General features: G+C 43.9%; 1 protein-coding gene across 8 annotated transcripts in view; it reads right to left on the minus strand.

Annotated features, from left to right (window-relative positions):
* The window catches only part of ALX4 (ALX homeobox 4), an 88490-nt gene that overhangs the window by 16392 nt on the left and 48809 nt on the right, over window positions 1-23289 (minus strand). For 6 of the 8 annotated variants that reach the window (XM_089778551.1, XM_089778553.1, XM_089778554.1 and 3 more), the window contains one exon: window positions 187-497. In XM_089778551.1, coding sequence (XP_089634677.1) covers window positions 187-497 — 311 coding nt within the window. The remainder of the gene's footprint in view (window positions 1-186; window positions 498-23289) is intronic. The other 2 variants (XM_075927530.2, XM_089778555.1) reach the window with 1 other exon arrangement.

Below are 23289 nucleotides of genomic sequence, written 5' to 3' on the forward strand. Positions count from 1 at the left end.
AGTGGAATTAGGGGTGAGGTTCTAGGCAAGCTCAGCTATGCTGCAACCTGGTAATACAGAGCCACATTTCCGCTCTGTCAAGCCTGAGTGAATTTTAGGACTTGTTATCTTGCCGCCTAGAAAGTTCTTGGTTCACACACTAAAAATCCCCTTTCCCGCCATCTACCTTAAAGCTTCCCCCATTACCTGTACTCGGGCCTCAGTGAGATCTGTCCTCATGGCTAGCTGCTCCCTGGCATAGACGTCTGGGTAGTGGGTCTTCTGGAAGACTTTCTCCAGCTCCTCCAGCTGGTAGCTAGTGAAGGTGGTGCGGTTCCGCCGCTTTTTGCCCTTGTTGCTCTCTGAGTCGGCCTTGTCCATGGGGCTGGGGAGGTCAGTGCTGGCCCGGTCCTGGGGCACCTTCACCCCAGACTCCTTCACACTGAGGTAGCTGCCGTCCATTCCTGCAGGGTCAGAGCTTGGCTGTAACTCAGCCTCATCCAAGGAGCTCTCTTTCCCTGTTTGCATGGCGGGAGGGGGAGAGAGGGATGCAGGGATGGAGAGAGAAAGAAAAGAACGTAAAGCCCAGGACAAATGAATTGATTTGAACAAGAGTCACTCCAGTAGGGAAAAATAAAAAGCTCCAACTGGGAGAGCAAGGGTCTGACAGAGGAGGAGGAAGGAGGGAATGTAAGAGATGGGGTGAGGGATCAGAAGGACAGTGGGAGAATGGGGCCCTGAGAAAGGAGAGGGGTGGGAGAAGAGGGACAGGCCTGTGAGAAGTGGGTTAGAATGAGAATGTGTGAGGGCTGGGAGGTGAATGGGAAGAGGAGGAGAGGAAGGAACTCTTGGAATGGCATCAGAAAGAGTAACAACATCTTAATTCACATGCAGTTGGAATTCAGCAACTCGGACAACAATGCTGTGGATGAAGCCTACAGCAGAAAGTGAGATTGATGCCACCAGGGGGGCAGAAGCATCCTGTGGGTCCATCAGGAGGAGGAGGGGTAAGAATTCCACCTGCTCAGAATGTCCCTGGAAAGGATGAAGCAAAACTGGCCTCTTCTACCCAGTTCTGCTTGGAGTTTTGGAAGCCAGTTTCAAAGAGAAATTCAAAGCCAAATTTGGGGGACCCTGAGAAGCTCTCCGGAGTGAGGCAGCAGATTCCTGCAGCTCTCTACAAAGAGAAACTGCTGAGATGTACACTACCTGCGTACCAAACTAACCCAAGCCTTCTTGCCTTTATTGGACTCCCCAATACTGACTGTTTCTAAAGCCCCTCTCCAGAGTGTAACTTGCCCAGCAGTTGGGGGTCTCCGTGTCTGGTCTGTGGAGGTCAAACCTGACTCTAAAAAAAAAAAGTACAATCAGAGTTCAAATGTCTATTATGCCAGTGAAGGCTGATCAAAGCAAAATCATCTTCCCTAGGCCTGTGTATCCCACGCAGACTCTTGTGTGACAGAAAGGGGAACAGTGTATGGAGTGGCTTTCTTTTCCAGTTCAGATGAGTGCAATCTGTTCCCTTCTCTTGGAGCAGGTTGTGCCTACAAGGCCATTCCTATAGTTATCTGAACAGCTAGTCTTTAATATTTTCACCTTCACAGCACTCCCCATGCTCCATTCTACACAGGCCAAGGGAACTGAAGCATAGGAAGGCAGCGAGATTTGAGCACGGTCATGTAGCAAGTCAGTGGCAGAGCAAGGGATGGAACCCGGACATTCCAGGTCAGCATCCTAACTTCTGGACCATGCTGCTTCTCCTGTTGAATACAGGTTAGCGGAAAAACAACCGCAAATGACAGCTACATATTATGTTCAGTAGGCCCTGTTCCCCTGTCACGTACACCTATATAGCTTCACTGGTGTCACAAGAATTATTCTGATTCACAACAGCGAGAATGTAAGGCTTTGACTCATTAGCATAAATTGTGACATCATTAGCATATTTTCGGCCGTTTCTTTTTGCGCAAGGGGTTTTTGCACAAAAAGAAGCAGTGTAGCTGCTTCCATTTTGTGCAAAAACCCCTTTTTGCACAAGATCCTTATGCATCTACATTGCTTCTTTTTGTGCAAAAAGAAAATATGCTAATGATATCTCAATGTATGCTAATGAGTCCCTCATTAGCATATTTTGCCACAAAAACCTCGCAGTGTAGACAAAGCCTGTGAGACTAGGCCCACTGTGTTTTGTTAGGGCTTCAACTATGTTTGGAAGAGAGAAAGAAGAAAATGTTAGTAATCACTGAAGATTAGACAATAATAGATTAGAATTATAATCTATAACATAATAATAATATAATATTATTATTATTATAAGATAATAGAACTGCAGGGGAAAAAAGACCTAGTCAGAGAAACAAAGGGTATTCAATCACAGATATCTTAGGGTACGTCCACCCAGCAGTGTTATTTTGGAATACCTGACATTGTTCTGAAATAACAATATGCATGTGAATACTACAAGCATTTATTCCAAAATAATGTTGAGCTGGAGGACTTCTTACTCCGACTCGTGGTAACCCTGCTGTGTGGACAGAGCCAAAAGCCTAAATAAGCTATTCTGACTTAAGCAACGCAATTGACGTAGCTGAAGCTGGGTGGCTTATTCTGACTATAGCCCTGCTGTGTAGACGTGCCCCTTAGGGTACTTCCCATCAAATTATCCCCAGCAATTAATAATTAACCAAGTGATATAAAAATATGAAGAAAGTAATAGTTTTAATTAGTACTGGGCCAGAGAGTGCTGCTGGGGACAGCCTACGTGCTTCCTCTCCCCCCGGTACCCACATGCTGGGTCTAGAGAATGTGTCTGGGGAGGGCCTGTGTTGTCCTCCCCACCCCAGCCTCCAGGGACAAGCCAGTAGGCACGGTTCACAGTCCCTGCTGCCCCAGGCCACCCCCAGGGAGAAGCCAGTGGCCACCTCCACATCCTGCCCTGAACTCCCCTCCTACTCAGAAGTCCCTGAGCTTCTCTTCCAAACTTCCTGCCAACTCATCCCTACCCTGAGCCCCTCCTGACTCCCAACTCCTCACTCTCTTACCCCTCCACATTCCCAGCCTTCTGCCCCTGAGCCCCTTCTCAACTCCCCCACCCAGATTCCTTCCCCCCCCCCCAACCCCAGCTTCCTGCCCTGAGCTCCCCACATCCCCAAACCAGAATGTTGTGTGGCAATTATCATAGGTAGAGTTGATGGAACAGCTTTTCAGAAGGGCCGGGGAGGACACTTGGTATGCATCCCAAGGTGAAAGAAAGGACAAAGCCGACTGTGGAAGAAGGAGACACATGGAGAGCATAAGAAAAGATGCACGGGCAGAATTTTGGAAGTTGCAGGGCAGGAGCAGGAAATAAGTGCAGAACCCGCTGTAAATATTTAGTGGATCTAAGCTTTGTCAGTGGGGTGGGGGGCAGCTCCAAGAAACTCAATTCATTCTGCTCCCTCCCATTATTTTGGTTGACCCAGTACTATCAGGTTCCAGCTGATCTAAGAAGTAGGAAGAACAGGAATTTTTGCAGGGAATTCTTTCCTCATGAGATCTTCTGCCCTGTCTTACAGGCTTAAATGGCTCAGATAACTGGAGAAGCATCTGTTCTGAACCCAGGCTTGCTCCAAACTGTTTGAGGTTTGTCCCTCCCTGTTTGCAGTAAACTCTGTTGCTAGGAGGAGAATCTCCCCAGAGGAAAATAAAATACATGAGAGAGCAGATACAATCTAAGGAAATACCTTATCTGAGGTGAAAGTAACTTAAATTTCTTATGGGTATTATTGTATCACACCTCCCCTCCTTTGGGTGCTCAGGGCAGGAGGTGGTTGGGTGTGGGGCTGAGATATGAGAGTACCTATAAGAAACTGTGGAGTGGGGTGGAGAGAATGGGGCTCTGAGCTGGGAGTTTGGGTGGGTGTAGGGAAGCAGGAGTCAGGGCAGGGGGCTGGAGGTATGGGGGGGCACAGGCCAGAGGGCTGTGGATGTGAGTGTTTAGAGAGGCCTGGGGGAGCATTTGGGCCTACGACAGTCCCAGTGGGGGGACTTGGGGCTGACCTGGGGCCATCCTGGTCGTGGCCAGTTACATGGCTGATGAATGGGTCCCTACCCTGAACTACTCCTGTTCCTGTGAGGGGAGCTGTGGGTCAACTGTGTGGGGCCACTGCATCTGCAGGCAAATGGTCAGCGTTGGCACTGGATTTTGAAGCAATCCTCCCCTAATGCAATTGCCTGGGGATGGTGGCACTGATGCCAACGTTCTCCTCTGGTGGCAGCTGCTTCTATGGAGGCAGGGGGGCTCTGGCCCATTTTGGAGTGCGTGGGTGTCTTGACAGCCCATATGAAGTGGCCAGTGGCTGTGCCATTCTCAGAAGGGTTGGAACATTAACTTCTGCTGTGGTTATTCCTTTGCAGCTCTGCTACAGAGCTGGAGGGAAGGGGCATTGTCAGTGCAGGGGGCACAGAATGGTGCCTATAGCCAGGTGCAACACATAGCCACCCAGGCATTTGTACTTTATGCCCCCTTTTGATGTGCATTGGACTCAAACCCAGCACCCTGACTCTCCCCCAGTTAGGCTACGTCTAGACTGGCAAGATTTTGCGCAAATACTCTAAACGTAAGAGTGTTTGCGTTAAGAGTATTTGAGTAAGAAAGCGTCTACACTGGCATGTACTTTTGCGCAAGAGATGTGCTTTTGCATAAAAGCATCCATGCCAGTATAGACACTCTCTTGTGCAAGAAAGCTCCGATGGCCATTTTAGCCATCAGGCTTTCTTGCGCAAGAAATTGATGTTACCTGTCTACACCGGCCTCTTGCGCAAGAACAGTTGCACAAGCGGGCTTATTCCTGAGTGGAAGCATCAGAGTTCTTGAGCAAGAACTACTGATTTCACACATTAGAACGCCAGTGTTCTTGCGCAAGAACTCCCCACCAGGGTAGACAGGTGGCAAGTTTTTGCACAAAAGCAACTGCTTTTAAGCTAAATCTTGCCAATGTAGACACAGCCATTCAGTAGAACGTCAGTGTTCTTGCGCAAATACTCGTGGCCAGTGTAGACAGGCGGCAAGATTTTGTGCAAAAGCAACTGCTTTTGCGTTAAATCTTGCCAATGTAGACACAGCCTTAGTGTTTACAGGGAAAGACGCAGGCGTGATGGGGACATACAAGTGTTCCTGCTGCAGCAGGGAAGAGCAAGGAAGGGAGACAGTGCAGAAGAATCCATGTTGGAAGGGCTCTGACAGTCAACCCCAGAGCCATGCCAATTCCCTCTGTGGAGCTGGCAAGAGAGCAGCCTGAAAACAATGGCTTGGAGAAGTGATCAGCTGCCCTCTGCCAAGTCTTTCCACGCCTCCTTCACACCCTACTGTTTCTTTCCCTGTTCATTAGGCATAGGGGGAGTGGCCTGCAGGACTTAATGACCACAGGAGGGAAGGGATGGACACACACACACACACAGTCGGAGTTGAGCCCAGGCCTTTCAGTGGAGATATTTATTTCTGCTGAAAGCAAAGAGCCCTCCAGTTCCAAACAGTGTGGATTTCCAACAATACACACTAGATCCGGCTCTAGCAAGGATCCCCCTGGTTTCCTGAGGTTGGTTCCAAAGCCCTCTTAACCTCCTTTCCTTTCAAGTCTCCACCCTACAGCCCTTTTTTGGTTGCCTTTATTTTATGGGATATTTCCCAGAGGATTCTGTTTGGACATGCGTGATTGTTCTCATGCCTTAAAGCAAAGCTGAACCGCCCTGCCCTCCCCCTTTTGAACTGACAACTTGCAAGATGGTGCCAGGCAGAATCCACAGTAGCAAGGACTTTGCGATGGTTGTAGAATTTGTAACAAGAACTTTCTCTTCCTCCCACCCTCCTTTTGTCACTCTCCCCTCATCCCTGCCTTTATTTGGACTGGTCAGAGGCACAAGGAGCATCTTCAGAGTAACACACTGAATATGTTGCCCATATTAGGTGCTTTACACATGAAGACCTCAAAGCACTTTACAACAAAAAAGACCATGTTATGCATCTCATTTTATGAATGGGAAAACTGAGGCACCACACCGCAATGTTTTTTGCTCAAGATTATGCAGGGTGTGATAAGCAGAGCTAAGACTAGAACTAGTCCTGAGTCCTACCTCTTTGAAATACACCCAAATATGTGATGCTCAGAAATGAGAGAGAGAAAAAGCATGTTCCTGCCTTTTGTGTGGCAATGCAAGATTATTCCCATGATATTGTCTCCAGAGATTTGTGCACTCTCACTGTAAATGGTTCAGGTGGTGGGAAACCCACCATCTACCTGGAGGAGACAATTTCACAGTTCAAGGATAGAAAAGTGAAGAATTGAAGCACACTTTACCTAAATAGTCAGAATGTGACACTTATTCAAACTTTCTATGTGCGTTTCAGCTGTAGGATGGATAAAGCACTGACTGGGGGAACTGCAGACCCCATGATCAGATTAGCTAATGGCGACAGTCAGGGGTGTGAGTCAAGAATTCTGGGTTCTGTTCCCAGCTCTGTCAGGACACGGCCATGGCCAAGTCACCTCACCTCTTTGAGCCACAATTTCCTAGTCTGTAGAATGGGCTCTTACACACCAATCAGCCCAAGTTGAAATGACAAATACTTGTGAAGTGAAATTTGGCCCTGCCTCTAATTTCCACACACATCACATGTAAGGCCCTGATCATGCAAATTGTGGCATGTGGCCAAAGCCCCGTGCTTGCCTGGAGCCCACTGTGGTGTCAGATTCTAACAGACATTCACCGCAAGACAATTTCCCGATCAGAGAAAGGCACTTCAGCGCCATCACTGAATCATAGCCATTAGAGAAAGAAGAGCCCTATCTAGCCCATTCCTCCTGGTGAGTGGTGCCTACTCTAGTGTTAAAGGGCTGCCTTAGGTCTAACTCATGGCTTTGTTATGAGCACTGGGCACACCGCATCTTCCTGCCTACCAGCATGGGATACATCATAGCTGCTCTGAGGAGGCTACTCTTCCCCCTCCCCCACCAAGCGGCCACCTGGGAGATGGGTAACCAGAGCAGGGGAGTGAGGGATCACCCAAATCCTCAGAAGAATTTGGGCTCATAGTTCCCATTGAAATAATAGGAGTTTGGCACCTAAAAACCTTGTAGGCCTAAGGTGAGAAGAATTCTGGTTAGCCACCCTGGAAGATATACACTATTCATGTACACCACTGCTCATGTGTACCACTGTCTTCCGCTGAATGGACCCAGAGCTGCCCAAGCCTGCTGGACTAGCTGCTGATGGAGACGTGCCACACTCCTTTCTTTCCAGCACTGTCAGTTAGGTCATATTCTAGCTCTTATTTCTTTGAGCAATTGTGTTTATTTTGGTTTTCATTTCTCAGGCCCATTTTTCTGAGAGATTCCTTATTCTAATCTGGGCTCGTCATGCCATTTTCAAGCCCCTGTTTTAACATCACAACTCAACTTTCCCCCACATACAGATGGGAGCAGATTAGCTAGTGAGGAAGATATACATCAAGTATCCATTCCATGGACTTGGCCATCTGTGGTAAATATATCCAGTCTTTGTGATCTTGCCCTAGCTCACACATGCTGAAACTATTATATTTGTCCTCCAAGTTGTCTGTTACAGCCCTTTATTTATGCCTCCCATCTACTTCTTCAGTTGAGAAGCTGACACATGGCTGTCATTTAAAAACCAAACCAAGTATTGGCTTTAAAAGTAAAATTGAGCTTCTGGATTTAGGTTCACAAAAGCCAAAACACTCATAAGTTATTCACATTCAGGCTATGTATACACTACAGGCTTTTTGTGCAAGAAGCCTTTTGTGAAAGTATTTTTTCACAAAAACTTCTTCTGCAAGAGCACGTCCATACCTTGTGCAAGAGAGCGTCCACACTGCCATGGATGCTCTTGCGCAAGAAAGCTCTGATGGCCATTCACAGAATGGCCATCAGAGCACCTGTGCTTTTTTCCATAGGGGTTTCTTGACCAAGGCACCCCTCTGGAGCGGCCACACTAGCTGTAGCGCTAAAAGCAGTTATGCCTCAGAAAAGGAGGTTTACCTATGGCAGAAAAAGCCCTCTGTTCTGCCATTTAACTGCCCATTTAATTGCGCAAGAGCTCATTTGAGATGTGGACGCTCTCCAGGTTTTTGCGCAAAAACCTTGTAGTTTAGATGTAGCCTCAGTAAGCAGAGATCCTGGTGCTGCCCACGCACAGAGTAAGACACAATCCTAAGGTCTGAATGTCTTGGCTTTTATCACTTTATTTAAGATTACTGGATGTTGTATAAAGCCTTTCTTTTGGGGGGAGTCCCACAGATAGGGAACATTTGTTCCCCACTAAAAAATGCAGCTATCTTCAGGGTGGATGTTGCAGCTGTTAAACTTTCTAGAGCAAGTAGCAAAAATTATACTGCTCAGTTGAAACTATAAGGGGGAATTTAGCCACAATAGGCAGAATGTAATTAACCCAACTGGAATTTGGCCTCAATGCCCTAAGCATCTGACATTTACCTTCATGGCTCCTATTGCATGGCTGGCTCACTAACGGGAAAATTACCCAGGGTTCCTTGCTGACCTCAAGCAGCCAGCACAAGGAATGTAAGATGGATCCATAAACACAATACCGGGCTTAGTACTGCTCTCACTTTGGGGTAACTCCTTTTGTTGCAAAGGTGCCACGTTGCTCCTGCTTCGCTCCCTGTGAAAGAAGCACCAGGCCTCCTTGAAGTTTCTTGCCTACAGCCCATGCTCACTTTGGCAGCTCAGTTAAGCTCTTCAGGGCTGGAGAAAATATGGTTACCAATTAACATGGGGCAAGAAGCATTTCCACTTCTCCTTCCTTCTCACAGCTGCCAGGTTGCCACAGAAGCGTTGATATTCTGAGAGAAGATCAGCTCTTCGAGATGTTTAACAGTCGAGAGCAGCAGCTAAGGGTTAAAGGCAGGATCCCATTATCTGGGCATCTTGTCAACAGAGTAGGAATGTTAGGTGAAGATGCTTACAGTCCAGGAGCCAGACCACTCTGTGTTCCCAGCATTCTCCCAGCAGAAGCCCTGAAGCAATCTTAAGAGGATCCTGTCTCACTGATACCCTGCACCAGCCCATGACCTGCAGGCTGCAGCAGCATACAGCACCTAACTACACACCAGTTACCATGATAAATGCCTGGAAGGAGATTCAAGGGTCCCGATTCTCCATTGCCCTGAACCTTGTGCAGCCACTTACATGACTGTGAAGTGGGAGTGATGCTTTCATTCTGATATGGGGACATTTTATACCCACTCTAAACAAGGTGCCAAGACGTGGTAAATTAGCCCCCAACTGCTGACTAAGGGGTCTACTTATTTTTCCTTGGGCCACACATAAAATGCAGGTCATTCCCAATTTGCCAGTGTGTTTTTTCTAATATCTAAATAAAATAAGCAGCTTGATGCCTCCCCTTGGACCCTGCAGACTCTGCTGACTGAAAGCTCGTGTCAGATGTTGTGGCCTTTGGAGCATGCTTTGTTCATGGCCTGCTATGCCCTCCCCTGGTCATCTCTGCATTAGACTATCTCAGCTCTGGTTAAGGATCGACACAAATCCCAGGGTCACACCTGTTGGTATCTGCCACCATCATTATCCAGGTGTGCATAGGTGGGGTGGAGTCCTGCATGAAAGTTTGGTTTCAAGATCCTTTGCTTACCTACACCAAAGCAGAAATCTGGCTGCTCTGACAGAAACGGAAGAAAGCTGGTGGCACGCTTCAGAATTCTGGGTAGCTGCCCCACTCATGGTAAGGTATTAGTTGCTTTGCATTTGGAGGAGAATATGGCATGGAAGTGCATAGGACGTAAGTATATACCACTGCCATCTGCTAAATGGACCCACAATGGCCTAAGTCTGTGTCATGAGCCCTGTCCTGCTAGCTGCTGATGGAGATTCTTTAACTCAAATGGTGAAGCTTGTGTTCTGGCAACAATAGAATCTGAGTTCCCATTCTACTTCAGGAATGTTCCAAATGGGTCAAATTTGAAGTACGAAGACAAGTGTGAAGTTTCCTGGTGGTGCTGGCCACAGTTATGTTAGAGTATGAAATGGCTACACATGCAGCAATCGGCCCGGAGCATGCTTCCTCCTTGGGTAAAAGTAAGAGGGCCAGATTTTTTCTATCTAATGCACTCATCATAACAGGAGCTAACCCTGTCTCTTCAAGAAAGGAGGGATGTCAAAGGTGCTTCAAGTTACACATTGTAAGTTGTCCATTGGCATTCGGGCCATCTGACACCCTGTGTAACTTACAACACTAGTTTTGTCCCCAGCAGATTTGAGACCGAAATTTGTATGAGAGTCAGTCCTGTTGCACACAGTTCCCAGTGCCTGGCTGGCTATGTTTTATTTTGAAAATCCTCATGTGGTTTTTTAGAGTAAATGATCTGATTTGTAAACCTTAACTTTGGTGCATTTAACAAGCCTGTACCATGTCAGTACCAGCAACCGAGCCTATGTGTGTGTTTGTGCATGAGCAATTTTATTCTCTATGGTTATTGCTGTTATGTTGGTTTTTTAAACCATGTCTTTTTATCCCCTAAAAACAGGGGTGGCCAACCCATTAAATGAAGAAAGCTGAAACAGTGGTGGAAAAATGCGAAGAACCATACCAAAATTGTTGAGCAAAAAAAAAAGACGCTGCCTCTTTAAAAACCGCAGGTTAGGCTTTTTGCCCACATCAGGCTCTTGCTGGCTGCCACCATCTTGCCAATGCCATTTTGCCACACTGGGTGGCTACCCTGCACCCGGTGAGCACAATCCCCCCCTCCTCCCCCGCCCAGCCCAGCCCACAATTGCAGATGTGCCTTTAAAGAGCTGGGGAGTAAATCCTAACGCAGCTTCTGGGCTCAGTTTCCTGTCTCCACAAAAATAAGAGTGTGCTATTCCAAGTCTATAAAGGTTCTGCCTTTTCCTGCACTGACATTGCTCTGTTGCTGTCTGGGGGAAAGTTTATATTCTTGTGCTGCTATAGTGTAAATGCTTCCTACAGCAACATAAGGGCTTTTTTCCATTGTTGTAGGTAAGAGCAGTAGCTGGCTTAATGGAAAAATTCTTCCATTGACCTAGCTGCACAGCCCTGACTAATGTAGGTTGGATCATCTAATTTGTAACTGAAGACCAGGCATAACTTATTGCTTTTAACAAGGAAGGTGCTAAACTCCCCCCCCCCTTCCTTCTGGTGTATCTTCAGTAACAGCATCTATGGTATAGAATGAGGCAAAAGAGTATTTCCAGAGCAATGTAAACAAATGTGCAGCTTTCTTTAGATTTGAGATTTGATAGACTTCCTGGTCAGAAAGCTCTGGAATAGCTTGAAACATTTTCTTTCAGATCCAAGGTATGTCTACACAGCAGCATTATTTCAGAATAACTGACATTATTCTGAAATAACATAGTCCATGTCTACATGGCAAGCAGTTATTTCAATGTAATGTTGAAATAATGGTGAGCTGGAGGTGTTCTTACTTCGACTCCTGTATCTCTCATTTTACAAAGAGTAAGGGAAGTCGGAGGAAGGGAGCTCTGCCTCAAACTTCCGCTGTGCACACAGCGCCAAAAGCCGAAATAAGCTATTTTGACATAAGCTACACAATTGATGTAGCTCAAACTGCGTAGCTTATTTTGACTTTAGTCCTGCGGTGTAGACATGGCCTTAGTCTCCCAATCAGAAGCAGGTGTTAAAAATATCAGTCTTGGTCAATGACACTAATGGACCAACTAAGCAGCCAGGTGCCTAAAAAGATTCTTGGACAGAGCATCTTAACAAAAGGTGGACATCTCCTTTTATTGAGAGGACAAATAGCCAGTGGTCATCTCCTTTAGATGTTTCCCCAGCAAAATGGCATTGCCTCCATCTTCTCTGCAAGGAGCTTCATCCATTTACTCTTTAAAGGTCCAGTCTTGGCTAGACACTATGTAACCCAAGAATCTGCACCATCAGGGTCAAATGAAGGTGAAAGTCATCAGGGGAATCATCCAAACTCAGTCTAAGCACCAGCAGCATGAGGCAACTCAATGCCCCACATAGAAATCTGACAACTTATTACAAAAGGAAAATCCCACTTCAAAGCCTATTCCACAAAAGGGATTTGAACATAGCTTCAGAGCATGGCTGAGGTACGGTTTACTGCATACTTTTATCACAGAACCATAGAAACATGGGGCTGTGGGATCTCAAGAGGTCATCAAGTCCAGCCCTCTGCACCGAGGCAAGACCAAGTAACCATCTCAGACAAGTTCTTGTCCAAACCCTTCTTTAAAACCTCCAATGATGAGGATTTCACAGCCTTCCTTTGAAGCCTATTCCTTATCTTAATTAGAATTTTCCCCTAATGTCAAACCTAAATCTCTCTTGCCACAGATTAAGCACATTACTTCTTGTCCTATTTTCAGTGGACATGAAGAAGAATTGATCATCACCTCTTTATAACTACCCTTAACATATTCGAAGACAGTTATCGGGTCTGTACTCAATTTTCTTGTGTCATAGCTGAACATGTCCTGCTTGTTTACCATGTTCTCATAAGACAGGGTATTTTTTTTACACCTTCCATAATTTTTGTGGCTCTCCTCTAGACTCTCTCTCCAATTTGTCCCAGTTTTTCCAGAACTGGATGTGGTACTTCATCTGAGGCCTCACCAGCTCCAAGTAGAACAGGACACTTATCTCCCATGTGTTGCATATGACATTCCTGTTAATAGTCCTTAAAATAATAGTAGGGTTTTTTGTAACAACATCTCATTGCTGACTCCTATTCAATTTGTGATCTACTATAATCTCCAGATCCCTTTCAGCAGTACCATCACCTACTCAGTTATTCCCATTTTATAGTTATGCATTTGATTTTTTTCTTAAGTGAAGTACCTTGCACTTGTCTTTATTGAATTTCATCTTGTTCATTTCAAATTAATTCTCCAATTTTTCAAGGTCACTTTGTGTACTAATCCTGTTCTCCAAAATGCTTGCCACTCCTTCCAGGTTGCTGTCATTCACGTATTTCAGAAGCACACACTCCTTTAGATTATCCAAGTCATTAATAAAAATATTGACTAGTCCGAGACCCTGCACTGACTCCTGCAGGTTCCCGCTAGATCAACCTTTCTAATTTCACAGTGAACCACTGCTAAATACTCGAGTATGGTCTTTCAACCAGTTGTGCACCCACCTTATTGTAATAGCATGATTCAGCTCATCACCCTGCAAAAGTGCCAGGATGGACAGGGCTTATGTGATTTGTCTGCTTTTCTCCACCTGTCTGTCAGTCTCCTTTGCAAAAGGAACAGATTAAACAGTCATGTCAAGAAAACATCATTGAAACTCAGCTGTCTTATCACAGAGGTGACTCAAGACACCTAATTTATGCTTCTCATTCAACAGCTTAAGGTAAGATAGCAAGTGGACTGAATGGAAGGAAGGAAGCTCAGCCACCTTTGAAACAGGGTTCCCATAATGCTAACTAGTGACAAGCAAACTTCAGAAGGCTTGGAGAGAGAATCTAAAGAGTTGGCTGCTTAGCTGAAATGTATTGAAACTATTGCCTTGATCCAGCAAAGCACTTAAGAATCTGGGTAGCCTTGTTGATTTCAGTGTGATTACTCATGTTTAAAGTTAAGCATGTGCTTAAGTACTTTGCTGGATCATGGCCCTGGTGGACCTCTTGGTACCGCAGAACTGATCTAGCAAACTCCCAGTATAGGTTCCCAGGAGGATACTAATGCTTCCTAATACAGGGCTAGAAACAACACAATATAATTGATTTAAAGACTCAATCATGTGGATCCACATCTCAAAAAATTCAAGGGTCTGGGGGTGTTTGGATCTGGGGCATAGTCATATTTCGACTTCTGTTTTTGGGAGGCATGTGGGAGATCATGGGGCCATGAATGGGGGAGGAGTAATTTCCATGCCGGGAGGAAGGGGGGGGGGGGAAGAGTGCCCCTCTCCCGTTCAAACTATGCTTATGATCTGGAGTACTAGTTTAGATCCATTTCTTGCCAAGAACAGCACCTCTTTGAAAGTGCAAAATTATCAGTTATCAGCTGGAACTGGAAATCAAGGGGGGAAAGAGTAGAAAAAAGGTGGGTTGAACACTGAATCACACAATAGTTCGTCTTTGGAATGTTAGGCCAAAATTTAGTCCAGGTGCTTTACCCAAAGCATTTTGCCAGTTTTAAACAAGTGAGCAGTTTATTAAAAAAGTTCAGATGAAAAAAAATTACTTCCTTTTCCTGCCTAGTTGCTTTACCAAACAGGCCAGATTTTAGAAATAAGGCTAAAACTTACTTCCATTCTGAATGTACACTGCAAACACTGGTGCTTGGGCTGGGATTGGGAATGGGAATGGCTAAAATCCCTACAGGCATAAAACTTCTGTAAATATAGTAGCAGAAATGTGGATTCGGGGAGCCAAATCCTGCCAGTGTTAATGGACAAAGCGGGGTAGAGGTTGAAAAGGAAAGCCATCATCAGCAAGACAGGATTCTTTGGTTCTAAATTGTATGGCACTGGGGCATTTCTTGCCTAGAGGATATTTCCAATCCCTCCAGTCCATTGGTACCCCAGCCTCATTAAATGGGAGACCCAGAAGTTTGTGTGACAAAGGAAGCTTTACTCTTAGGGCTTGTCTACACTATAGTGCTGCAGCTGCAACCAGTTCCGATGTGCCACTGTAGTGCTTAATGAAGATGTTACCTTTGCCAATGGGAGAGCTTTTCCTGTTGGTGTAAGTACCTCACCTCCCTGAGGGTATGTCTACACAGCAGCATTATTTCGGAATAACTAATGTCATTCCAAAATAACACAGGGCACCTCTACACTACAAACCTTTATTTTAAAATACTGTCATGCTGGAGGACTTCTTAATCTGACTCATAGCAACCCTCACTTCACGAGGAGTAAGGGAAGTTGGAGGAAGAATGTTCTTCCTTCAACTTCCTGCTGTGTAGACAGCACCAAAAGCCAAATTAAGCTATTTCGATTTCAGCTACACCATTGACATAGCTGAAGTTGCGTACCTTATTTCGGCTTTAGCCCTGCTATGTAGATGTCCCCTGAGAGGCAATAGCTACGTCTGAGTGAGAAGCCCTACACTGTCATCTATATTGGGAGTTAGACTAGTATAACTACCTTAGGGTATGTCTACACTACCACCCTAGTTTGAACTAGGGTGGTAATGTAGGCAACCGGAGTTGCAAATGAAGCCCAGGATTTGAATTTCCTGGGCTTCATTTGCATAAAGCTGGGCGCTGCCATTTTTAAATGTCTGCTAGTGCGGACTCCGTGCCGCGCGGCTACACGCGGCACGGACTAGGTAGTTCGGACTAGGCTTCCTAGTCCGAACTACCGTTACTCCTCGTGAAGAACGGTAGCCTAGTCCGAACTACCTAGTCCGTGCCGCGTGTAGCCGCGGGGCATGGAGTCCGCACTAGCAGACATTTAAAAATGGCGGTGCCCGGCTTTATGCAAATGAAGCCCGGGAAATTCAAATCCCGGGCTTCATTTGCAACTCCGGTTGCCTACATTACCATCCTAGTTCGAACTAGGGTGGTAGTATAGACATACCCTCTATTAGGAGTGTGGTAGTTGTATATTGTAGACCAGGGCTTAATTTGTTCTTGAAATATATTACTGTACCTAGGACATAACATCTTGCTGAACTGGTATCAGTATGGTATGCTCTTCATATAAATCACTGAATACATGCCCCTCAACTAGAAAGAAAGAAATGGTCTGAGTCTGACCAGTCTGGAAACTCCCAGTGCCCCTTACACAGTCTAAACAAATATTTATTTAAATTACTCAAAATGCCCCAGTCTTTTATATGTATCCCAGAAGAGAGCCATAAAACATCTACAAACAGGACTCCATTAACCTCTGCTGCCCTGAGTTAGAGGAGCATATTTCAACTGCAGTTAAATTGAAGTTTAATAAACTCTTGGCCTCTGTTGGCTCCCTCCACAGCCCCCTTCCCCCTCTGTCTTTCCTCTGTGATTTATTACATTGGCATGCAGTATGAACAGCAGCTGCCAATATGGGGGACTCATTAGTGCTGCTCTTGCTTCTGATGTGACTGGTAAAGCACCTAACAGTGTTCAATCAATCACAGCTTTAAGCGGCTGCTACAATCTCACACCTCTTATTTTTTCAGTGGGGGAGGTGGTGTAGTAGCCCCTTCTGGCCTTAAACTCTATGACTCTGTGTGACTCCCCAAAGTTGGGCTGCCCTTTTGACTGAAGAAGGTTAGATGCAACCCTCTCTCACTGCAGCTGCTCCTCAATAGGCAAAGCGGTGGTGTTCATCTCCAAAGCTCAGAATTCATCCCACCAGCCCAGAGAATTTGGGACCAAGACGGGTCTTCAGTTTGGCTGACAGCAGGCCTCCATCCACTGACACAACTAGTGTGAGCTGATGAAGTGCTTTGAAAATCCTGAAGGTTTCACCAGTTTTAAACACAGAGGCTGCGTCTAGATTGGCATGATTTTCCGGAAATGCTTTTAATGGAAAAGTTTTCCGTTAAAAGCGTTTTCAGAACAAAGCGTCTAGATTGGCACGGATGCTTTTCTGCAAAAGCACTTTTTGCGGAAAAGCGTCCGTGCTAATCTAGACGCGCTTTTCCGCAAAAAAGCCCCGATCGCCATTTTCGCGACCGGGGCTTTTTTGTGGAAAACAAATCTGAGCTGTCTACACTGGCCCTTTTGCGCAAAGGGACTTTTGCCTGAATGGAAGCAGAATAGTATTTCTGCAAGAAGCACTGATTTCTTACAGTAGGAAGTCAGTGCTTTTGCAGAAATTCAAGCGGCCAGTGTAGACAACTGGCAAGTTTTTCTGGAAAAGTGGCTGATTTTCCGGAAAAACTGGCCAGTCTAGACACAGCCAGAGGTTTTATTCATTTGAACACATACATGCAAAGCTCATTATTCTCCCTTGTCAGAGGTTCTGGCTATCCAGTCAGGGAATGGAAACATGACCACATGATTTCGGCAACCAATGATACCACAATTGCCCGAGAGTCAAATCACATTCCAAAGGCTGAGCTTGACTCACAAGCATTTGCTCAGTGTTTTCTGTAAATAACAAACATTCACAAAAGCTGGGATCCACTGCAAATGACTTCTTGGCGAGAAAGGGAACTAAATTCATAACGAATTCTAAATTTAAAAGTGATAGCTTAGCCAGCTGTAGTCACAACTAACCAATTCGACTCGGGCTTGATATTTTTAATTGTCTATAGCCAGGTACAGAGAAAATTAATTTCATTTAAAAATGCCATTAAATAATTTTAAGCAACAAAAACATTGAGACAGTTGCAGTCTGTGGAACGATAAAAGATGTGATGAATTATTCAATTGATTAATTGCTCATTTGAAGTCATTCACTACTTCTTTTCACTGCAGTACATGAAATGATTAATTTTGTATCATGTAAAATGTCTATAGTGCCTGTAGCAATTTTTCATTCCCACAAACAGCCAATAAAACTAAGATTATAGGAGTCCAACAGAATTTTTCTCCTTGTTTCTCCCCTCCCCTCCCCATCACTGTTTTGACCTTGTTGTCACAACCATCTGTTTGTCAGGTTTTTCCAGTATCCCATCCCTTATTACTTTATCTTCCTAGTGGCTTGATTGTGCATTATTGACTTCAGTGGGAATATACACAGAGGCTGTGTCTAGACTGGCAAGTTTTTCTGGAAAATCATCTGCTTTTCTGGAAAAACTTGCCAGCTCTCTATACTGGCCACTTGATTTTTCTGGAAAAGCACTGACAATCTCATGTAAAATCATCAGTGCTTTTCCGAAAAAACTATGCTGCCCTCGTTCGGGCAAAAGTCTTTTTCCAAAAGACTTTTGCCCAAAAGGGCCAGTGTAGACAACATAGTACTGTTTTCCACAAAAAAAGCCCCGATCGCGAAAATGGCGATTGGGGCTTTTTTGCGGAAAAGCGCGTCTAGATTGGCCACGGACGCTTTTCCGCAAAAAGTGCTTTTGCGGAAAAGCATCCTGCCAATCCAGACACGCTTTTCCGAAAATGCTTTTAATGGAAAACTTTTCCGTTAAAAGCATTTTCGGAAATTCATGCCAGTGTAGACGTAGCTATTGAGTATAATGGGAACTGAATCAGGATCAAGATGTTTATATAGTAAATATACTGTATTATGTGGTCATGTAATTAAATACTGTATCATAATGCACAGGCAGAAGGGAGCTAAATGGAGTTCCACTGACAATCTTGGTATTGGTATTTCCTAATTTTTGAGTTCTTGACTATGCATTTTTATACATAAAACCCTAAATTTAAAGAAAGCAAATGGAGCACTGCCATCCCCCAAATATTCTATCATATCTAAGTCATACCCTCATAGGGTACCAGCAAAGTTGAATGGTTAGATCAACCAGACAATTATCCCTCTTGAGATAACAGAGTAATTGATAGCAGTAGTAGGTTGTCATCCTCTATGTGAACCAGCAATAGAGGGGGATGGCACACTTTGCCAGAGGGTTTCACAAATAATTGCAGAGGAATGGTGAGATCCAGGAATCTTGGGTGCCATTTCAAGCTCTGGAAGGAGCCGTGCTCTAGTGGGAACAAATTCTTCTGCCTCTTGCCCCCAAGCATACATCCTACTGCCCCATTCCCTCCAGACTATCCCTGTCCTGATTCTATCTCTTCCTCACCTGGGCTTCTCATCTCTGTCTTATTCTCCTCACCTAGCCAGTCCCAGGGTGCCATCTACACAGCAGGGCTCAACTCAAAATAAGCTATACAAATTGAGCTATGTCAATTGTGTAGCTTATTTTGAAATAGCTCATTTCGAAATTGGGAGCATCTACACAGCACTTATTTCAAAACAGAGCACTCTTCCTCCGACTTCCCTTACTCCTCGTACAACGAGGGTTGCAGAAGTTGGAGTAAGAAGTCCTTCAGCTTGACAGTATTTCGACATTATTTTGAAATAACTGCCTGCTGTGCAGACGCAGACTAAGTTATTTTGAAACAACGTTGGTGTGTAGACGTACCCACAGTCTCCTTACCTCAGGCTTCTTACCTCAGTCCCAATCTCAATGCCCAGTTATGCTTCTTCAATCGGGGAACAAGAAACAGGCTGATGCATCTCACTGCAGTTAACCTACACAGATCAGATTTCAAACTATCAAATGAATGCCTTACATTCACTTTACAGGCCAAGGATTGCTTGCAAAAAATGTTCAGCAAATAATCTTAATTTTGGAATAAGACTCATGGAACTCACTGGAACTTGTTTTCAAAGAAAACAAGTATAGAATGGGATTCCCTTCGAAAAGCTGAGTTATGCTCAAGTAACACAGAGAATAGACTTACGGCATCACTATTAAGGTTGGTGGCCATGATGTTTCAAAATAAAGGGCATGTACTATGTAATATAAAATAGGGAAATGACAATGGCAGCTGACAACTCTAGATTTCTCTCACTGCAGCTTTCTGTATTGTATACTTGAGGAGTAGATTCTAAACCTAGTTAGCTAATTAAACAAGCTATAAGGATTAACTACGCTAAATTTCTTTCTAGCAACATCAAATACATAAACAGCTTGTGAATTTATCAAATCACACTTACACTAAAAGACAAAGTCTTGAAGAATGATGCATTGCAAAGTGAATGATTTAAGTTTCTGGCCAGTTGATTCACTCAGTCATATCCACATCTTCATTCCCATCATTTTCTCCCAATAAGAAGATTTCCTTATGATGTTTCATTCTTGTAACTTAGGCCCTGCAACATCTTTCACAGCTTACACTTGTCACATTTTCCTTTTTTACCAGGAGAATGAATGCCTTTAGTATATTTCCGGATAGAGTGTATTATGTCCAGAAGCCATGATAGATTTCTGTGGCAAAAGTGGGGGGGGGGGGGGGAATATAGGAAGCTCTGTGTGTGCTGAATGTCTTCCCTTTTTCTTTCTAGTCCACTCCACTGTTCCTTTCCATGCTGCCTCCATTCTTTTCTATGTATTCTGTCTCCGCCTTGAAGGGTGCATCTAGACACACCCTTGTCTCGGAATAAGCTACGCAATTTGCACAATGCAAATTGTGTAGCTTATTTGGAATGTATTTTCAAATAGCTTATTTAAATTTCAAAACAACATGCTATTTTGAGACATCCATTAACCCTCATAGAACAACAGTTACAGGGATGCCAGAATAGCACGCCCATTATTTAGAAATCTGTTTTGAATAACAAGTGCATGTAAAAGACGTGGAATAGCTATTTCGGGATATCTCCGGTATCTCGCAATAGCTCTGCTGTCTAGACATACCCTATGACAATGCCTTAACTAACTCCTATACCATGCTTTGCCAAGGTCCGCCAGCATATGGAATAGAACAAAAGCAATCCTGCCCAGCCTGTATCTTTCTTCGCACATGTTACATTTTAGTTTGCTGAGAAACAGAAATTGAAAGCCCAGAACATTCAAGAAGCAAGAGTTGGTAGGTTAGCCTGGTCAGACTAGAGCCATTAATTTATTTTTATGAGAATAAGTGTAGGTGTAGCATGTTTCTGATGAGATTTAATAATAACTTATTTTTAAATGATAAATTCAGTATTTTGTTGATTTAAAAAAATTTTAAATTGAAAAAATCTGATATGAATAAAAATATCATGTTAATCTATTTTTATCCATCCTGTCTGCAACACAGTAGTAGTTATAACTGAAATTTCCTTGACGTTACAGTATTCCTAAAGTTACATTATTTTATATTAGATGTTTGAAACAAGGATAGAAATTTTAAACGTTAAATTGAAGTTGCAGGTGTTAGACTAATTTCTATAGATATTTTTATAACTTGGCATTAATTATTTGAATGTCTACATAATATAGCTGCTGTTTCCTTAAGGATGTTTCCTTAGCTGTTATTCGTTTATTTCTGTCTTCAGAGGTGGCTGATTTTTAGATAAAAAATACTCAAACAGTCTTGCAAAATTTTGGCTTACTGCTATGCTAAATTCATGCTATGTATAATTTTAGTTGCTTAGCTTTAAACCATTAAAAAAAGTGTGTGCAGTTTAGCAATACTTAAAGAAAATGGCATTGCTTAATGGCAACTTTTCAATACAGTTATTTTAATTTGAATAAGTATATACGATCAGATATGAATGTTTCATTTGCACCAGATCAGAAATGTCAGGTAGTGAATAATTATGTTATTCTGGATGCAAGTAATTTACTAATGTAGATATGCTTCAAATAAACATATTTCATATTTGAGCAGGGGTTGGACTAGATCACTGTTTCTGATCCAATGGTACTAGTACCTTTACGGGTACTCGAGAGAAGTCTGGGGGGTGCGTGAACACAACTGAAATTCAGAGAAAACTGAATTTTTGTACTTTTTACACCCAAAAATGTCATCACTCACCTGGCTATGATTAAGTTGTTTAAACAAATGTGTTGCAATGGTAGAAAAAAATTGTGTGTCTAAAAACTGTAGGTACTGGGGGTACTTATAATTTTTGTAAAGGGGTACTTTATAAATAAAAGGTTGAGAAACACTGGACTAGAGATGACCTCCAGAGGTCTCTTCCAACCCTAATCTATGATTCTATAGCACATCTACAAATATCATTCTATAGCACATCTACAAATATCATACATTTCTCTTGAAGAGCTGACAAACAGAAAAAATAATAAATTCACTCAACTCTAGCCCAAATGTTGTGCCTGGATTTTATAATCTGATTGGGGGACTTTCTGAATGCACAGAGTTCTACTGAATAGAGGGTCTGTCCATATAGAGCAGATTTCATGTTCAGGATTATAGTTCTTAAATTATGCCTCTTCTAGTCAGAGTGACTGGGGAAAAATAGCCAGGAGACTTTAATGGAACATGTGAGTCAGAGCAGGTATATGTGAATGGTGTGTGTGTACGAATGTGCACACATATATGAAGTGAGGGTAAAAAAAGGTTATAATAAATTAAATTGCACCAACATTTCTTAATGACACATGTCCAAAAGATACTCACTGTCTCGCAATTTCATGTCTGACAGTAACCAAGCTCTCCCTGCCCCCTACCCATTTCCTTCCGCTCAGTGACGGGCCTATCTGCAGGGGTCTGGAAAGAATGAAATTAAGGAAGAAGAATGGATAAACATTTCAGGTCCCAGAGCCTGAAGGATCATGCAGTTCACCACAGGGAATAGGAGGGAGGGAAGGGAAGAGAGGGAAGAGATTTGCTTTGCATTGGCAGAGACACTGACTCCCAAACTGTCTCCAGACTCCAGAATCAGTGGCATGACTGAAAGGAAAGTTGCTGGGTATGGGGCGTTTTTTTGTTTTGTTTTGTTTCAAATAAGAATCTTACTTTGCTGTCTTCTCAGTTTTCTAGATCACTTTGTACTTGGCTCAGAATTGTGCAGGGTCCCTAAAGGCTGAAAAGTGTAAGACATTTCCCTCATTGAGCTTTTTTGAGGTAACCCATTTTGTTCATGGCACCAAATGCATCTCAGGAGAATAGATGTAGTCAGAAGTGAATAATGCTTTTCCTGACTGTACAACTCCTTCAGCGGAAACAGTTAGGCCATCTCCCACTGAGCCTGTATATTTCCGAAAGCTGGGACTTCAGAAGTACAGCTTCAGGCCTGGGGGACGCTGTCGAATCACTGCCCCAGGTGCAAGCTGGAATGGAGGAAGCATCATCTTTGAGTCTTTGTAAAGGACACGGTCTGAGCTAAACAGTGAAGTAATGGTAATGAGAAAATCCTGCATGTGAAAACCTAGGTCACTGGGACATTCTAGGGGGGTTAATGTTTCAAATGGGGGAATGGGAGTGTGAAGGTCTAGATTCTTTGCTAAGTGACTCTGTGACTCAGCTTACTTTCTGCAAAAAGGTAATGATAATATTTACCTTCCTCACCAGGGGCAGGGAAGTTGTGGAGCTCAGATACTACAATAAGAGGCGAGACAGATAATAGGAATAAATAGCAACCATTTACGTTGATAGCCTCCAATGAATGACACGAGAAATGTTCAGAGTATTAGAAAATAATGCAGAACAGATGGGAAGTCTCAGTGGGATGAGAATGAGCCCTGATCCTCCTAGGTATTTAGGCTCCTACTTCTAGAGAAAACAATGGACCTTTGAGGATCTGTGCCATGGAGTTTTTTACCTCTAGTCTGCTTGTGTGAAACCACGGCAGGCAGGTTAGGTGACCAAAGTTACTATCAACTGATGACTGTTCAGCTGCCAACATGAAGTGTGTTTGGTGGCTCTTAAGTTAGTTTCTAGCGGACAACTGTTTACATCACAAAACACCAGCGCAACT

Source organism: Pelodiscus sinensis, chromosome 5 (assembly GCF_052426305.1).
Source record: "Pelodiscus sinensis isolate ZL-2025 chromosome 5, ASM5242630v1, whole genome shotgun sequence".
Lineage (NCBI taxonomy): Eukaryota > Metazoa > Chordata > Testudines > Trionychidae > Pelodiscus > Pelodiscus sinensis.